At 44.9% G+C, this 18,931-nt stretch overlaps 1 protein-coding gene across 11 annotated transcripts in view; it reads left to right on the top strand.

Annotated features, from left to right (window-relative positions):
- Positions 1 to 18,931, top strand: part of SIK3 (SIK family kinase 3) — a 269,595-nt gene that overhangs the window by 234,188 nt on the left and 16,476 nt on the right. For 7 of the 11 annotated variants that reach the window (XM_058446635.1, XM_032167481.2, XM_032167479.2 and 4 more), the window contains 10 exons: positions 398 to 551; positions 818 to 973; positions 4,051 to 4,121; positions 6,359 to 6,502; positions 10,634 to 10,784; positions 12,159 to 12,284; positions 12,560 to 12,645; positions 13,105 to 13,214; positions 14,902 to 15,241; positions 15,795 to 16,687. In XM_058446635.1, the coding sequence (XP_058302618.1) occupies positions 398 to 551; positions 818 to 973; positions 4,051 to 4,121; positions 6,359 to 6,502; positions 10,634 to 10,784; positions 12,159 to 12,284; positions 12,560 to 12,645; positions 13,105 to 13,214; positions 14,902 to 15,241; positions 15,795 to 16,687 (2,231 nt within the window). The remainder of the gene's footprint in view (positions 1 to 397; positions 552 to 817; positions 974 to 4,050; positions 4,122 to 6,358; positions 6,503 to 10,633; positions 10,785 to 12,158; positions 12,285 to 12,559; positions 12,646 to 13,104; positions 13,215 to 14,901; positions 15,242 to 15,794; positions 16,688 to 18,931) is intronic. The other 4 variants (XM_032167483.2, XM_032167482.2, XM_032167484.2 and 1 more) reach the window with 3 other exon arrangements.

Raw genomic sequence — 18,931 nt, 5'->3', positions numbered from 1 at the left:
GCATTCTTTCCGTGGTGAATCAGTTGCTACTTCAGGCAGCCATCATCTTAGTGGATGGCCCGTGTTCTCCAGAAACTTGGTGTTCACCTCCAGGATTTGAAAACCTGAACTGGACTGGTGCCACTATTTCCTCTTGGCTCAGAGCTGTTGGTTTTACATGAATGGCCAATAAAGAATAGCAATCCTTCGTCCCAAATAGTAAAGGAGCAGAGAGTTAAATTCCACACTTTAGGCTTTTGCTTTGCTTTAGGATCTTAAAGAGAAACATAAATTCAGGAAGAAAATAAATAAAATACAATAAGTTGTACTGAACATAGCAATGCCATCAATTTTGGGATGTAAGCACTTTTGAGTAAGAATGTTAACTAAACTTCTCTGTCATTCTGTTTTCTGTCAGCACGGAAGTTATGGAAGATCTGCAGAAGCTCCTACCTGGCTTCCCTGGAGTCAACCCACAGGCTCCATTCCTGCAGGTGGCCCCTAATGTGAACTTCATGCACAACCTGTTGCCTATGCAAAATTTGCAACCAACCGGGCAACTTGAGTACAAGGTACCTAGACATGGGAGAGGGCTGGCTCCAGAAGAAACAAACTTGAGCTTCCTTTGAGAGGCTATGAGGCACCTTCCCTAGGACTTAAGGGTTTCTTTATAGAGAAAGATGATTTATCTTGCAAAGCAGCTCGAGTGAGAGAGAAGTGTCCTTTAGTCTCTGTCATGACCCGTGGCTCCCTTAATTTCCATAGATAAGTGGCTTGCCCCTTTGTCCCCGCCTTCCCCTCATGTCATGGTCCGTCCTCCCAACTCTGTTCCTGGCAGGAGCAGTCTCTCCTACAGCCGCCCACGCTACAGCTGTTGAATGGAATGGGCCCCCTTGGCCGGAGGGCATCAGATGGAGGAGCCAACATCCAACTGCATGCCCAGCAGCTGCTGAAGCGCCCACGGGGACCCTCTCCGCTTGTCACCATGACACCAGTGAGTAGCCGCACAGAGCCCAATTCACTGTCTCAGAGGCTTTTGGTAAAAAGGTTGTGAGCCTGGGGTTGGGAACCCAGGGCCACTCTACGTGTCTGAATTTCCTTTTCCTCCAAACTTAGGATGCTCCAGCCCATTTTCTTCGGGCCAGTAGACTTCCACACTTTGTTTTTGGCGAACTTACTTACTTAGCCAAGTTATTTCTACACTGAACTCCGCTCCTGGAGAGCTTTTTCCTCAATGGGCTCTCACAGGTACCCTGGTTAAGTCCAGCTGCACTCCTGCCAGCTTGGGGCAGGTAGCAGCCTAACTCAGAGCCTTCTCCCAGGCAACCTTTCCCTGCCAGAAGGCCAAAGTGTCCTTGAATTAATTGGTTTCTAGACTGGCTTCCAAAATTGCCTTTTCACTAACGCTTTTTCCATTGATAAACACACCTCACATTTTTGGCATAACCTGGATCACTTGATGATTTGCTCCCACAGCTTTAGCCTAGTCAGTTATCTTAGTCACATCTCCTTCATATGATAGTCACATTCAGAGATTTTTTTTCTCCCTTGGGTTCTGTTTATTTCTGGTTATTTTCCTGTCATAGGTCATTCATTCATTCATTTATTCATTCAATCTCATAGTACCATAAGATTGGGTAGTAAATACATCCATCACCCTTGGAGATGTTTTAAGGGCAGTGCTGCTTTGAGGACCCTTTTCCCTCCTTTAATCCATCATGGGTTAATCACTTGTAAAATACAGTAAAAGTGAAACATTAGAAAAATGAAAATTTAAACACATATACAATACAAGGCTAAATTTTTTATTGAGTTCAACAGACAAAATTACTCTGTTAAATTGCTAAAAGTGTCTCTTTATTTATTTTTTTAAATTGCTAAAAGTTTCTGAAAGCCTTTTGTTGATTTCTGTACTTACCTTATCATGAATTGGTAACAAAACAGTTTGTGGGCATGGGTCCATGGGCCACACTTTCAGTAATAAAGAATTATATATCATAGCCCTTGGCATCACTGACAAGATCAACATATGTGAAGTATTTGAATAATAGTACAAGATCATATGTGATTAAGTACCACAGTAATAACATGGAAAATTAGGTGGCAGAGGCATTCAGAGATGGGCAAGACAGGTTTGGAAGGGTCATGGTCAGCTTTATGGGACGTGGGGTGACTTACTGTGTCTACTGTAACTGCTTTTGCCAAGGTCACTAACAAGTTCTTGTTGATAAATCCAGTGGACATTTTTAACCTTTTATCTTTTTGGACGTCCCAACTGTATTCATCGCTGTTGACTTCTTTTTTTCCTTGAAATATTTTCTGCTCTTGGTGTCTGTGGCACCACATTCTCTGTGTTTTCCCCCGCCTCTCCTTTTCACATTTCCTTTCTGCTTGTTCCTTGAGGTTGGCAAAACCCAGAGTTTTATCCTAGGCCCTATTCCCATGTCCTTTGATGTACTCTCTCTGGATGAGTTTGTCCACTCCCGTAATTTCAGTTACCATCTGATTCTCCAGCCCAGAAGGCTCCTCTGAGTTCTACACATACGTATACATGACTGCCTACGGGATAGATTTAGTTGGTTATTCCACAAGTATTCACAACTTTAATTCAACACGTCCCAAATGAACTTACCATGACTCTATGAAACCTGCTCCTCCTCTTGGGTGACAGTGAATGGCACTGTCATTCTCCGGGTTACACAAGCTAGGGATGTGAATTTTATCTTTAACTCTTCCCTTTCTTATTCGCCATATCAAGTCAGCTGTCCAGTGCCTGTGAATGAAACACCTTCTCCACTTTCCTTTCCTTAACTCAGGTCACTGTCATCCATTGCGTAGATGAACACCATGGCATCCTAACTGACTTCCTTGCTTCCAGTCATGTCCCCTGATCCCTGCCACCAGCCCTTTCCACACTGCAGCTAGAGTAAGCTGGCTTTGGCAAATATAAATCTTTATAACATCATGCCCCTGCTTAAAATCCTTTAGTGATTCACCACTGTTCTTCCTCAAACTTCTTAGTGTGTTATTCAAGACCGTTTGTCACTGGCCACAGCGTTCCTCTCCTGCCTCATCTACAGCCACTTCCTGCCTCACCCTGTTCACTCCACCCTTGTAGAACTGTGGTAAGGGATCCAGGAACCCTGGGAGCTTTCAAACAAAATTATTCCGGGAGTGTTTTGTTTTGTTTTGTGATTATCCATTTTGTAAAATGTTCTTTTATAATAATTCAAGTGTGATTTTTGTTCTAGTGACTGAGGCATGGTGATTATGTGGGCACCCAGGCTATGGGTAGCTAGCAAGGATGCAGATGGGAAAGTCACAGTGATACAAGCACTGTGGTGGTTCTCATTTCACTCACGTGTTTTGGCGAGTAACAACTATTTTAAAGCAGTGAATTGATACTACACAATTGTATCTTATGTACTAAAATGTAATTTCAATAATTGACTATGCTTTCCTGGAGTTAAGACAATTAAAGTCTGGAAATCACATTAATATGAAACAACAGATCAAGTCCTAGACATTTCAGGTAAACAATCTTCTACCGTATTTTCGGGTCCTCAAACACCTACAGGCCTTCTCTTTTCTTCAGCCTGGAAACCTGTAACTCGTGTCCCTCTTTGCCTGACCATCTCCTGTGCATCCTTCAGGTTCCTGCTAGGTGCTACCTCCTCCAGGATGCCTTCCTTAATTAGAAGACTTGATCACGCTATTTTGTAATTGTTTACTTGTCTCTATCCTCTACTAGACTGTAAAATGAGGGCAAGGTCTATGTCTGTAAAGTCTGTAAATTCACATTTTATCCTGTAACAGTAAGCATTTGGCTATTTGTTAATTAATAAATGAATGAATGAAGATAAATAAGAGGAAGAAATTCTAATTAGTATTACCTAAGCAAGGTAAAAATGGAAAAATAGGTATTTGAAAATCCTGTATAACCCAGGAGTCTAGAAAAGTTCTGTAAATAAGAAAGTTAGCAGAAAGTCCTGCCCCAAGCCCAGTTACTAGAGTAAGAGGCATTACAGAATAAGCTGCCACCTTGAGCTTTTCCTTCCTGTCTCTCTTCAGGCAGTGCCAGCAGTTACCCCTGTGGACGAGGAGAGCTCGGATGGGGAGCCAGATCAGGAAGCTGTGCAGAGGTAATGTGACATCTGGCAGTGCTTGCAGAAGTCCTTGGGCAGGCTCCCCCTGCAACCAGCGAAAGGTCACCTCTGCCCAAGGAGGTGGTACAGTGCAGCTTCAACATTTGTGTGGTCTCTTTGCTCAAGCCAGATGGCATGTTCCACCCCACATGGAAGTAACAGAAGACTACCCAGAAAATGTCATTTCTGTAAGCACCATTGGAAGTCCCCTAAGTGACAGCAATAACCATAAGAACTTTTTCTTTCCTCCCTCCTTCTTCCTTGTCCCCTGCCTTCATATTGCAACTCTGATAGTATTCACAAGGCACAAAGCCTGCTCCTACCTGCCAAGAACTGTTTACTGAAAAGGAATTGGAGATGTGGGATGACAGTGATCCTAGCTAGTCTGGCCATGGACCTCTGGCATGGACTCTTCCTTTCCAGGAGAATGAATACCTCTTGTACTGTTTGCTGTGTGCTTCTTCCACCCCCTTGTACCAACAAAGAGATATTGAAAAAGAGAATATGGGATTGGGCCAGGGACAGATGCAAATATCCATTGTTTACAGAACCTTGTTGAGAGATGCCTAACTCGCAGAGAACGGCAGTGACCATCAGGCATGCTGTACTGTTCATTTGGCCTCAGTTCCATTAGCCCTGGTCCTCAGTTCCATGCATGCCCCTTTGTGGGAGTTGATTTTCTTATTATCCGGGGAGGGGGTTTCACCAGAATCCAGCATGTATTTTCCCAGAAATACAGGTGTTCTTCAAGATTATATGTTTTTTCCTTTGAGGGAAGTTGAAATAAAATGGTTTTCATGGGCTTTTGGGGGAACTTTGGGTGTCTTTATCCAATGGTTATTAAAACACTAATGGCTTACTCTTTGGCAAGTTCACCTAACACTAATTACAGTCTGTTAACTGATTTTAGCTTAAAGGGGCAAAATAGTTAAGAATGAAATGAGACCATTTTTTAAGAACCTGACAGTTGCTGGCTAGGACTCTTACCCTATCTCCAGTAGCTCTGTATGAGAGCTGCTATTCAGAAAGCAGCTGGTCCTATGTGGAGAGAAAACCATGGCAAACAGGGGTGTTGGTAGGTGGGCCAGCTCTTTCTACAGCTTGGCCAATAGAAGGAAAATTGTGGTAACTTTTTTTTTTCCTTGATGCTGTTGTTTCTATAGTTTGCTGATAAGAGGGTATATAAGGTTACAAATAGGCCCTACTGGGTCATGAAGAAATGAGAAATTAGGAAATTTACTGCCTTTCTACCTTAAAAGAGACAGCAATATATTATCTTCTTTGTCTTAGACTTTCCTTCCTCCAGGTCTACCTTCTTTCTTCTTTAGACCAACATTTCAAGGGTATAATGCCCGTCAGTTTTGATGGAATAAAAAAGGTATAGTGCCTCTCTTACTCATGCCTCCAGAAGAGTAGCAGCGCTGGAGGAAGCCATCCACCAGACAAAGAGGGACAATATCTTATTGATGGTGTTGACTAAGTGCTGGGTCTGAGAGATCTTCCGAATAAAGCCATCAGTTTGGGAACTCTTCGTCTTTTGAGACTCTTCTGTTTTTATTTTTTGCCTTGCTTTTTGCCTCCCTAACTAAACATTTCATGTGGTTTTATTTCTTCATCCTCTATAGAATGTTGGTTCCCCAAGGACAACATCAGTTTTTCTTCTCTGATAATTGAGTTATAGTCACCAAGCGAGAGGGAAAACGTGATTTTGGAATTCATTTATCCTCAAATGGACGGATCAGTTTTCTGTGACCTGTAGTGAAGAAAGTCTCAAACCTGGGGCCTGTGAGATCAAGAGACATGCACAGAGTCCTTCTGAATATCTCCCCAGGTTCATCTCTAGGAATAGTCCTGAGGGCTCATTTCCTCTGACTTGTATTTTGGAAATTTGGAGGGAAAAGATGAATAAATTAACATGGAGAAAATAAATTCTTCTACCAAGTAGAATGAAGCAAGGAAAAGTGATCTCATCTTTGTGAGCTAGATCTACTTTCTCTCTTCTCTTCAGTGGCTATTCTTAGGTTCAAAATTCAGCCACTTCATTGTCAAGCCAACTTTTGTTGGCCAGTTAGACATGTTTCACTTCCATCCAGTCAGGGATCTGTTTGCCATCAAGCCCTTCATGAGGTCTGGCACTATTTCATTGAGTGCTTTGGATTAACTTCTAATGCTTCTTGTGGAGGAATATTCCTGTCTGTCTTTTTTACTATGAAATGTGCTCCTGCTTGTTGCAGGTACTTGGCAAATAGGTCCAAAAGACATACACTGGCCATGACCAACCCTACAGCTGAGATCCCACCGGACCTACAACGGCAGCTAGGACAGCAGCCTTTCCGTTCCCGGGTCTGGCCTCCTCACCTGGTACCTGATCAGCATCGGTGAGTAGCCACATGAGCTGTGCGAGCTCCTTGAGGCTCATCGGACAGGCACCCTTCTGATTAGTCTCACAGCGACGGTGACTAGCATCGTGGCTTTAAATAGAAGCCAACTGTCATCCTGAACTCACATCTTCTCAGCTCCTTGCAGTAAGCAATGCACAGGGCAAAGGTTTTTTACTGCGCCCTGGAGGCAATGCGAGATTCCTCTCTCCCATTACCTTGCAGACCTGTTTATTGTCTGCATTTGATGCCCATGATTCTAGATGTTGATTCATAGATAAAATTGAACTTGAGACCTGCAAGAACGTGAAACTCTCAGAAGGCCACCTGGAAACAGGAAGATTTCTAGCCATATCGATAGACTTGACCTTTAATAATCCATCACCTTCAAAAGAATGAGCATTTCATATCGTGTTACCATTGAACCGCCAGCCTGGAAATGAAGACAAAGCCCCTTGTGAATATTAGAGCAGAGATCCTCTTGAGTTATGTATTTAAGAGGTCATTCTTTCAATATTCTGATGGCAAAAATCTTTTGCTAGGTTCGGTTATGGTTATAATCTATTCTCTTGAAGAAATAAAAGCAAGTTTAACCTTCCTGACCAAGAAAACTTCATTGACTCCAAGTAAGCCTGGAAGCAGCTGTGGAATGACACTTTGCTAGTTGAAGAAGATGATTATCTTCTGTGAATATCTTGATGACTAAAAATCTCAGTCTTGTCCACTCCGAAGCTATCCCTAAGCTCACGGCCCACACGTTCAAAGCCACCACCAGTTGCTAGAGCGTATTTTATTTCTGTCTTTTGGGGAAGACACTGAAAAGCAGCCTTGAGAAGGTTGAAAAGCAATCAGATTCCAAGGAAATTAGGTTTATATATGTGTTGTTATGAAATCTTGCAGCCAGCTTGCACTGGCAAGCTTGACACATTTTTTTTATTGAGGCTGGTTACCCATTTGGCATCAACATAATCAGCAGAGGCAAGTGAACTCTGAGCAGAGTGAGACATAATTAGTGCCACGTTGGAACCCTAAAAGAAGGAAGATAAGCTTTCATAAATGACTATGAATAACTTGGTAAAAATGGTCTGTTAGGAGTAGCAAGAATGACAATTCTCAAATAAAACTCTGATGGCACAGAAAGACAGGCTTTTTCTAATGAAAATCTCTCAGGACTTACAGTATTCGTGCACACTAAAGAGCACTTTGAGGCCAGGCGCGGTGGCTCATGCCTGTAATCCCAGCACTTTGGGAGGCCGAGGCAGGCGGATCACAAGATCAGGAGTTCGAGACGAGCCTGGCCAATATGGTGAAACCCCGTCTCTACTAAAAATACAAAAATTAGCCGGGCGTGGTGTTGAGCGCCTGTAGTCCCAGCTACTCGGGAGGCTGAGGCAGGAGAATTGTTTGAACCCGGGAGGCGGATGTTGCAGTGAGCTGAGATCACACCACTGCACTCCAGCCTGGGCGACAGAGTGAGACTACGTCTCAAATAAATAAATAAATAGCGAGCACTTTGAGTGATTACTGGAGAGCTGCCTTCTCCTCCCCTATACGTTTCCTGTTATTTCTCATAACTTTAAGCTCTACACTGGTATCTAATACACCCTTTATTCCTTCTTTTCTCCTTGTCTCCTTCTTCCCTTCCTTCACAGCCTGACACTTAATGTTTTAGCCCTTGTCTGAGTCTGTTGTTTAGCTGAAGTCCTTTAGGTATCCTTGTTGAATTCTAGGTGTTCCTCAGGAGGTCTTCTTATGAGGGGAACATGAAGATCGTCACATTTCCAGAGTCAGGCTTTATCACAGACCCTATATTCTGTTGACATTTGTTACTCAAGGAGGTCCACACTGGCCCACAGCTCTGTCTGTGTGATATCCACCCTGCCTAGAGTCATTGTCAAGGCCTTGCCTGCTGGAAATCTGTCTGCTGTCTGTTTCCATGTGAACCCTTTTGGTGTCTTGAGGGTTGCCTGTGGCCAAGCCTATTTGAATTGGAAGAAAATGATGTTTTATGAGTGGCAAATTGCATAAGATGGGGCATTTGTGCAAACCCAGCACGTCTTGATGGGATCACTACACAAATACGCAACAAAAGAGATTAAAGCCAGTCTTCAGGGGAAATGAGAAACTTTCCAAGGCTATAAAACATGGAATACGGGTGGCCTGGATGGGTTCTTGAATTCCTTTCATTTTCTGGAGGAAATGATTAAAGAACAGTATATATACCTATCCTTCTGGGGTAGAAGAGATGAAGTTCAACATGGAAACAGAAGAGTGGTCTAATCAACCTTTTCGTTTCTGGAAATGTGTAATTTAAGGTTAAAAATGATTTAAAAAGTGTAACTAAAAATATTTATTTAAACTAACACAAGATAGATTTTATCCAGATGGGGAACCAAGTCCCTCTTTGAAGAGTATAGTGTGGGAGTATCAGCCTAATGCGAGGCCATCCTGAATTTGAGTGTGATTGCAAATAAAAATAAAATCAAGCACAATTGATACTTATCAGTGCTTCTCAAATGAGCAACTACATCAGAACCGTTCCTCTGAGGTTACTGTGCTGGACTGACCTGGGTATCAGTCTCTTCACAACCTGAGCTTCTGAAAAAGTCATGAAATAACTGGACCTGGGATTTTCTCTGATGGGAGAGAATTCTTTTTGTGCAGAAAGACTGTATTGCTGCTTGAAGAACACGGCTTTCTGAGGGGATCAGAAACGTGTCCATTATCAGAAAACGTTGAAAGCGTAGGAATCAAATTTTAGGAGAAAATAGTACTTGCTTGCTTTAACTCAACCTGAAGTAGAAACAGAAATGACAAGTTATAAGGAAATGCTTCTGAACACAGCCTTCATGATCCCTGTTCCTGGATTGTGGCCCCCCAAATTCATTCGTTTTTTGTGTTACTGAAACAAATACATGTTCGTGCTCATTTCATTAGCTCACTACTGGGTCAAGCCTCAGGTGGAGTCTAAAACAAAAGCCATCATTAGCAAAGAGAGGGTAAAAGGCTTTCACCTGCTGCCAGAACTCTCTGGATACCTCTGCATGGTCATTAGATTCCTCCTGGTCCCGCACTGTCTGCATTGTATTTGAACTCGCTTGTTAACCTGCTTCCTGAGCTGTGGTTCTGCTTCAGTCCCAAATGAATCACTGGCAAGGTGGCACATCATTTCATCCAAAGTTCAGTGTAATGGCATCTCTGCCCTGGACATGAAACCCTGATCTTTTCCATCTGCTACTGGAATGCTGCTGCCTTGGCAGTCTTTTATCTGCTTACCTCAGCCCATAAACATCTCTTTCTGATCATCAGGTCACAAGTGTAGGTGTTAGCTTCTAACCCCGATGCTGTCTTAGGCATTCCTTATCAATAGCTTGTTCTTTCTTTCTGTAAGATTCTGGCTGTGTTCTGGTTGAGCAGTGGGGTCTTTGAAGGTAATCCATATGATTCCTCTTTCATTAGGAGGTTGGGTGAGTGCTGCTGCTCTGAGAAGTTGATTTTCACAGTAGGTGACCTTATTTGTTGACCAGGTACGTGCAGGATCTCAAGGCCCACATTCCTTAAGAATGTTGTTGTCTCCATCCCAGGATCAGAAGTCTTCATTTTCCCCCACCCCAATCGCCACCTTCTATTTTCTTTCACAGAACCTATGAGTTCCAAGCCAGACCTTTGACCACAAAACTGACTGTTGGTTCCCTCTGGCCATACGGAGATCATTGCTCAGGGAAAACTTTGGCTCAAATGGTGAATTTAAGGTTTCTTAAGGCACTAGATAGACACAGGATTATAAAAGCAAGAGCTTCTGTACAGCCTGGCCTGGAGGATATTGAGAAGCTTTTCTCTCTGGCCTAGTATATTTATAAGAACTGGATGTACTTGATCTCAGGACCTCACCAGGCTTCGAAAGTAAGCCAACCGAAGGTAAGTAGAGATGGAAGATGTACACTTGGAGCCCTCTAAAGGGAAGCAGGCTAGGGAAACGACCGACGTCTGGAAATGGCATGAAAGTGGCATAATATGCAGGGCTACCTGGGCAGCCAGCCGTCTTTATGTTCATCTGGAACAGCAGTCCCTGTGTGATTTGGTCAAAGCCCCTGAGTCCTAGCCTCTAACCTTCTCTTCCCATGTATTCAGCTCTACCTACAAGGACTCCAACACTCTGCACCTCCCTACGGAGCGTTTCTCCCCTGTGCGCCGGTTCTCAGATGGGGCTGCGAGCATCCAGGCCTTCAAAGCTCACCTGGAAAAAATGGGCAACAACAGCAGCATCAAACAGCTGCAGCAGGTAATGGAAGAGGTGGCAGGCATCCCTGGAGGAGCATGGGTGACAGAGGCCAGGATTGCAGGAGGACTGGGGTGGTAAACGTACCCCTTTTATGTCAGCAACATTGCAGTTTTATAGGTTAAAAAAGTGTAGCTTTCTGGGCCGGGCGCAGTAGATCCCGCCTATAATCCCAGCACTTTGGGAGGCCAACGTGGGAGGATTGCTTGAGCCCAGGAGTTCTAGACCAGCCTAGGCAACATGGCAAACCCTTTCTCCCCCCAAAAATTAAAAATTAGCATAGTCCCAGCTACTCGTGAGGCTGAGGTGGGAGGATCACTTGAATCTGGGAGGCAGAGGTTCTAGCAAGCTAAGATCACACCCCTGCACTCCATCCTGGTGACAGAGCGAGACTCTGTCTTAAAAGAAAAAAAGTATAGCTTTCTAACGCACTTTCTTTACTTTGTGTTATGTACAGCCCTCCTGAGGATCAGACTTCCTTCCCCCATGAAGGGACTAAATTTTTCTCCTGTCTCTAGTTCATTGGAAAGGAGTTTCTGGGCTTGGGTTTCTGTGGGAACCATCAGAGAAGGTACTACTTTTTTTTTTTTTTTTTTTTTTTTTGTGAGACCGAGTCTCGCTCTGTCACCCAGACTGGAGTGCAGTGGCGCAATCTCAGCTCACTGCAACGTCCGCCTCCTGGGTTCTAGAAATTCTCCTGCCTCAGCATCCTGGGTAGCTGGGACTATAGGCATGTACCACCATGCCAGCTAATTTTTGTATTTTTAGTAGAGACAGGGTTTCACCATGTTGACCAGGCTATGTCTCGAACTTCTGACCTCAGGTGATCCGCCCGTCTCGGCCTCCCAAAGTGCTAGGATTACAGGCGTGAGCCACGTTGCACCCCTGGCACTCCGCTTATGATTTAGGATGCTGGGTCTTGATTAAACCTGCTGTACATTATTACCACCTGGCATTCTCTCCAGGTGGTATGGAACGGCACTCTTTCCAGGTGGTATGGAACGGCACTCTCAGAGGAAGGAAATGTATCTCTATATGTTTCTGTACTATAAAGGTTCTATAAAGAGCCAATTTCCTTTCTGCCTTCCTGATGACCAAGCTTCCAATGGCATGCGCTCTGTACACAGATTTCACACTGGACACTTGTACTCATACAAAGGCCATCCTTGATGTTTTCCATTCATTCATACAGAACAGGATGTGAATCTATTTAGTGCACCAGATACTTAGGTAAATGAGTTAATTGCTCGTCAAGGACACTGTTCTCTTGCGGCTCTTTCTGCCCATGAGACCTTGGGGGCAGATCTGCATCTGCTGAAATCATTGCATGAGGTGGGTCTGGCTCTATCCCATCTGTATTAACTACTTTCCTTTCAGGAGTGTGAGCAGCTGCAGAAGATGTACGGGGGGCAGATTGATGAAAGAACCCTGGAGAAGACCCAGCAGCAGCATATGTTATACCAGCAGGAGCAGCACCATCAAATTCTCCAGCAACAAATTCAAGTAGGCCCTCACTCTTTGCTTTCTCCAACTTGTTTGGAGTTTGCTTTCAGGCTGATTTGCCTGTGCATTTTGGAGGAGACCACTCAGCGCAAAGTGGATTTGAGTTCTGTTTATGATTGACATGTTTGAGTAAAGGTAATCAGACCTTCTGGTGAACAACAAAAGCATAAATCTGAGACACAGATAGTTCTTTCTGTTTCTTCCCTTCCTGAGAATAGCTCTGAGTAATCTTCAAGCTCACAATAATTTTTTTCCTTTCCCCATATATGTTTTAGGACTCTATCTGTCCTCCTCAGCCATCTCCACCTCTTCAGGCTGCATGTGAAAATCAGCCAGCCCTCCTTACCCATCAGCTCCAGAGGTATGAGTCATTTTGTGTTGTGCCTAAGCCATTGTCTCGATAGCATGGTACCCTTGGCTTGACTCACTGGGAGATATGGACTGACTTGAGCATTCATCTTGCAAGAATCTATTTGAAAAGGAGAGAAACCAGTGTAAATTTCAGGAGCCTTCTTGAAATCCCAACTCCCTGTGCCACTTCCTTTCCTTAGCCCCATGAGCAAAGTAATCTGATATCTAATACAGGAGCCAGACATAGGCCCACAATGAACTCTGCCATTTTGGCTGGGAAGTCTGTTCAAACAAGATGTAGATAGGTTTTAAATAGACTGTGGTGGATGGCTTATGTATATTTTTCTAACATGAAGCTTATCAAAGTAAAAAAAAATAGTTTCCACTTATATATGTTGTATGGCTGAAACTTAAGATTGTACCGTCACCTTAGGAAGCTTCTTTGTGTATCTCTTTTGTTATTTTTAAGGTTAAGGATTCAGCCTTCAAGCCCACCCCCCAACCACCCCAACAACCATCTCTTCAGGCAGCCCAGTAATAGTCCTCCCCCCATGAGCAGTGCCATGATCCAGCCTCACGGTGAGTGGAGAGGTTCAGACCAAACAGTTCATTTTATGCCACATGGGAAAAAATGATGGTCCCAGTTTTGAGCACCATAAACCATTTGAAAGGCAGAATAACAGTATTCAGGGGTATGGACTCTAGAGCCAAGCTGCTTTGGTTTGCATCCTGGTTCCATCAGTTTCTTAGCTGTAAACCCTTGGGTAAGTTAACTTGACTTCTTGAATTAGTCCATTTCACACTGCTCGAAAGAAGTGACTGAGACTGGGTAATTGATAAAGGAAAGAGGTTTAATTGACTCACAGTTCCACATGGCTGGGGAGGCCTCAGAAAACTTACAATCATGGCGGAAGGAGAAGCAAGGCTCATCTTCCGTGGTGGCAGGAGAGAGATTGCACAGGGGAAAGCACCAGAAACTTACCAAACAGCCAGATCTCGAGAATTCCCTCATTATCATGAGAACAGCATGGAGGAAACTGCCCCATGATCCAGTCACCTCCCACCAGGTCCCTCCCTCGACACATGGGGACTACACTTCAAGATGAGATTTGGGTGGGTACACAGAGCCAAACCATATTACTTCTCAAATGTCAACTGAGGATAATTATGGTACAGTATATAGATATATGTAAAACACTTGGAACAGCCTCTGGCACAAAATAGTTCTCAATAAAGGTTTACTATTATTAATATTTTTAACAAAACCTCCAGCCCTACCAAATAAAAAGCAGCTACTGGAACCTTCCTTATAGTCATGCCTCCGTTTGGCTGTCTACTATACACGTGGGCCCCTCTCTTGTGGGTGTATAGATGGGAGCGAAGATAAGTATACCGTGACTGTGAGTCTTCAGAGGTCAGCCGTCTTAGGATCTCTTGAGTAACACTCCACAAGCTACGTCCCTAGTCAGTCTCCCTAGGATCCTTGAGAAGGGTCTGAATTGGCCTCTAGGCTCTTCCTACTTAAAGTGGGGTCCCCCAGCCACCAATATTGGGAGAAAAAGTAAGATCTCAGGTCGTATTCCAGACCTGTTAGAGTTGGTTTTTTTTTTTTTTTTTTTTTTCTTGAGCTGGAGTCTCCCCCTGTCACCCAGGCTGGCGTGCAGTGGTATGATCTTGGCTCACTGCAACCTCCGCCTCCGGGTTCAAATGATTCTCCTGCCTCAGCCTCCCAAGTAGCTGGGATTACAGGTGCCCGCCACCACGCCCAGCTAATTTTTGTATTTTTAGTAGAGACAGAGTTTCGCCATAGTGGCCAGGCTGGTCTCGAACTCCTGACCTCGTGATCTGCCCACCTCGGCCTCCCAAGTGCTGGGATTACAGGTGTGAGCCACCGCGCCCGGCCTAGAGTCTGCATTTTTAACCAGATGCCAGGCCATTTGTGTGCACATGAAGGTTCAAGAAGCACTGCCTAGATCCGAGTTACCCCCTGTAATCCATGGACCAGCTTTTAAGGGAACTTGTTGGAAACACAAATTCTTGGGGGCCCATCCTGACCTACTGAATCAAGAGTTTGAAACAGAATTATATAGATAGGACCCAGGAATATTCTGTTTAACGAGTTCTCCAGACTTGTCCTATGCACAGTGCAGTTTGAGAAGCACTGTTCTAGCTGATATGTGGTTTGAGTATCCTCATTAGCTCTCATTACTTCTGGCTGGCTGGTGGCCTGGGGCACTTGGTCACTCTGAGGTTCCTTTCTCTCCAGGGGCTTCATCTTCTTCCCAGTTTCAAGGCTTACCTTCCCGCAGTGCAATCTTTCAGCAGCAACCTGAGAACTGTTCCTCTCCTCCCAACGTGGCACTAACCTGCTTGGGTATGCAGCAGCCTGCTCAGTCACAGCAGGTCACCATCCAAGTCCAAGAGCCTGTTGACATGCTCAGCAACATGCCAGGCACAGCTGCAGGCTCCAGTGGGCGTGGCATCTCCATCAGCCCCAGTGCCAGTCAGATGCAGATGCAGCACCGTACCAACCTGATGGCCACCCTCAGCTATGGGCACCGTCCCTTGTCCAAGCAGCTGAGTGCTGACAGTGCAGAGGCTCACAGGTAAGACCGCCTAATGTCACCCAGCCATCTATGCATGGGATCCAGGTGGGAGGAAGCCCCTTAGCAGAGTGAGAGAAAAGGAGGGAAGGAGAATGGGTCTGACTAGGCTGTGCTCTTGTTTCACACTTTCTAAAATCAGGATGCTAGGTTTGGAATGAACTTGTCAGCTTTTTATTGACCCAGGGTTAAAATTCTAATGAGACTGAGGTGGAAAATGGGAAAGCTACCTTATTATTTGCTTGCAAAGAAGAAAATGGCCTATCAGAGGAATGTATAAAAATTCCAGTTCTCCTTTTCCTGAAGGGAGCATCCTGAAGTTGCTTCCTTCAAGACGAGCTAGATCTATTACCCACGCAGTGCCCTCAGTCCCTTGGAGGTTACTGGACAAGCCAATAATGGAATAAATAGGGACAATGCGTACATCTGCCACTTCTCTGTCACACCACAGTTCTCTGTACCAGTGGGTTCTCCCTGCTGAGGAGGAGGAGAAGCTGTTCCTGGGAAGTCTAGTACTTGTTACATGGATGTCTGGTACTCCCTTTTGTGTCTGCAGCTTGAACGTGAATCGGTTCTCCCCTGCTAACTACGACCAGGCGCATTTACACCCCCATCTGTTTTCGGACCAGTCCCGGGGTTCCCCCAGCAACTACAGCCCTTCAACAGGAGTGGGGTTCTCTCCAACCCAAGCCCTGAAAGTCCCTCCACTTGACCAATTCCCCACCTTCCCTCCCAGTGCACATCAGCAGCCGCCACACTATACCACATCGGCACTACAACAGGCCCTGCTGTCTCCCACACCGCCAGACTATACAAGACACCAGCAGGTACCCCACATCCTTCAAGGACTGCTTTCTCCCCGGCATTCGCTCACCGGCCACTCGGACATCCGGCTGCCCCCAACAGAATTTGCACAGCTCATTAAAAGGCAGCAGCAACAACGGCAGCAGCAGCAGCAGCAACAGCAGCAACAGCAAGAATACCAGGAACTGTTCAGGCACATGAACCAAGGGGATGCGGGGAGTCTGGCTCCCAGCCTTGGGGGACAGAGCATGACAGAGCGCCAGGCTTTATCTTATCAAAATGCTGACTCTTATCACCATCACACCAGCCCCCAGCATCTGCTACAAATCAGGGCACAAGAATGTATCTCACAGGCTTCCTCAGCCACCCCACCCCACGGGTTTGCTCACCAGCCGGCACTGATGCATTCAGAGAGCATGGAGGAGGACTGCTCGTGTGAGGGGGCCAAGGACGGCTTCCCAGACAGTAAGAGTTCAAGTACATTGACCAAAGGTTGCCATGACAGCCCTCTGCTCTTGAGTACCGGTGGACCTGGGGACCCTGAATCTTTGCTAGGAACTGTGAGTCACGCCCAAGAATTGGGGATACATCCCTATGGTCATCAGCCGACTGCTGCATTCAGTAAAAATAAGGTGCCCAGCAGAGGTAAGTGTCTCCTCACAGTGAAAGTCCTGGGCCAGTCTGCCCTAATCAGCTGACTCAGTAATGTTATCTTTTTTCAGCTAGTCTTCTGTGTTCCTAAGAAAAAAGAATTTCTGAGCTTCAGGACCTTCTTGGGGAGAAGCATGTAGGAAGTGGGTATTGGTGCGCGAGGGGTCCATTTTCAAAATCAAAGGACTATGATACAAAATTAACATAGTCAATAAGATAGATGATCTATTTCCCTTATTCGTACCACAGTTTCTTGGAATCCAGAAATTCTTGACTGCCATCCAAACAGCTAACTTTAACTTGTGCAATAGAAAAAAGTCAGCCAAACATAATTTAGTGTAAATAGCGTGGGAACAAGAGTCAGACCACCTTAATACTGCTCTTGCAGCTATCATAAATAACGATAACTTTGTCATTTAAACCCTCTGATTCTGATTTTCCTCATCTGTGAAGAAGGTGTTGGAGGAACAATGGAGTATCTTACGGAGTATCTGTGGAGATGAAAACATGTATATATGTGTTTGTTTCTACGTAATATTTGCGTGAGAGAGAGGCACATTCAGATCATCTGAAATGTATGATTTCAGTGCATAAATGTGAGGTATTTATTACTCTGGTCGTTTTATTAGTGAGCTAAATGCGGAATATTACAGCATCATAAGGGGCCCCATTATCATTTCATTTTGTACCACTTTATAATTAATGAGTGTATTCATTCTCATTCTGAAGGAGATCAGGATTACAATCAGTAAGTTATACTTAGAAAATATAGTTCCATTAGCATCATAGCATTCATCCTAGACAAAACCAGGAATCTTGCAATTTACCACTCTTCACCATTGCCATCCAAGGGAATAAAAAGCAATTTATCTGTAAACTGTACAACCCTGAGACTGAGCAGTTTCTTCCATCCTTCCCTCCCTGGAACTACCTGCATCTCCTGCCCTGTCCTTTAAAGTCAGTGCTGAAAACTCAGCTCCAGGGGGAATTCGGTCCTGCAGCACAGAGCAGTAGAGAAGGCCTTGCTGTAAAGCGGTTTCTGTGAAAAAGCCTTGGTGGTGCCAGGTTGTACTCATTATGCACTCTTAGGGGAGAATTGTTGCCTGAAATGCCAGTTCATTCCTGACCTTTTGAACAGATGGGTGTCATCCAGCTGAGAGACTGGCCCCAGTGAGATGTACTGTGTTCACTTGTGGCTGCTGTATTCTTAGTGGACATAGGAGGATGGGAGCTTTCAGAACCAGGTCATAGGTGGAATGGTTAACAGACCTGAGGGTATTTAGGATTGGGAGGAAAAACGAAGAGAAACATCACACTTGTTAGATGGAAGAAGGGATTAGATTTTTCTGGGTTCATATTATGGGGCAGAACCAAGATCAAGATAGAAGTTGCAGCAAATTTCAACTCCCTGTGGAAGACCTTTATAAGAACTCTCCAGAATAGGCTGCCTTAGCAGCCTGGGAGCTTTCTAACAGAGGTGGGATGATGGTACGGGGATGTTGTGGAAAAGATTCCCCTGCAAATGGAAGCTTCCAGCAGATGAGCACGCTATAGTTGGCATGAAAAGGAGATGAGCTCACGTTTCTTTTTATTTTTTTATTTTATTTTTATTTTTATTTTTATTTTGAGACGGAGTCTTGCTGTTACCCAGGCTGGAGTGCAGTGGCACGATCTCAGCTCACTGCAAGCTCTGCCTCCCAGGTTCACGCCATTCTCCTGCCTCAGCCTCCGGAGTAGCTGGGACTACAGGCGCCCACCACCACACCCGGCTAATTTTTTGTATTTTTAGTAGAGACGGGGTTTCACCATGTTAGCCAGGATGGTCTCAATCTCCTGACTTCGTGATCCACACGCCTTGGCCTCCCAAAGTGCTGGGATTACAGGTGTGAGTCACCACGCCTGGCTGAGCTCACATTTCTATTGTGCCTTCCATGTGCCAGGCACCAAATGCTGTTCACATACAGATTCATTTAATCCTTACAACAACCCTACAACCCTAGAATAACCAACTCTTATTCCCATTTACCAGTGAAACAGCAGAGGCACAGAGATTAAGTAACTTGTCCCCAAAGTCAAGAGGTAGTCAGTGGCAGCTGAACGTAAGAGTACTCACACTAGCTGTCACTGACAAAAGAGATGCTTACCGAGCAAGTCCCGGGTGTGCAGGGCACTGAGGAAGGAGCGTACCTGCAGCAAACAGTGCTTCTGCCCTCCACCTCTTCCCCCGGCTGGGTTGCC

This window comes from Hylobates moloch, unplaced genomic scaffold, assembly GCF_009828535.3.
Source record: "Hylobates moloch isolate HMO894 unplaced genomic scaffold, HMol_V3 SCAFFOLD_11, whole genome shotgun sequence".
NCBI lineage: Eukaryota > Metazoa > Chordata > Mammalia > Primates > Hylobatidae > Hylobates > Hylobates moloch.
The sequence above is the reverse complement of the archived record's forward strand: the minus strand, read 5'-3'. Positions and strand labels throughout refer to the sequence as shown.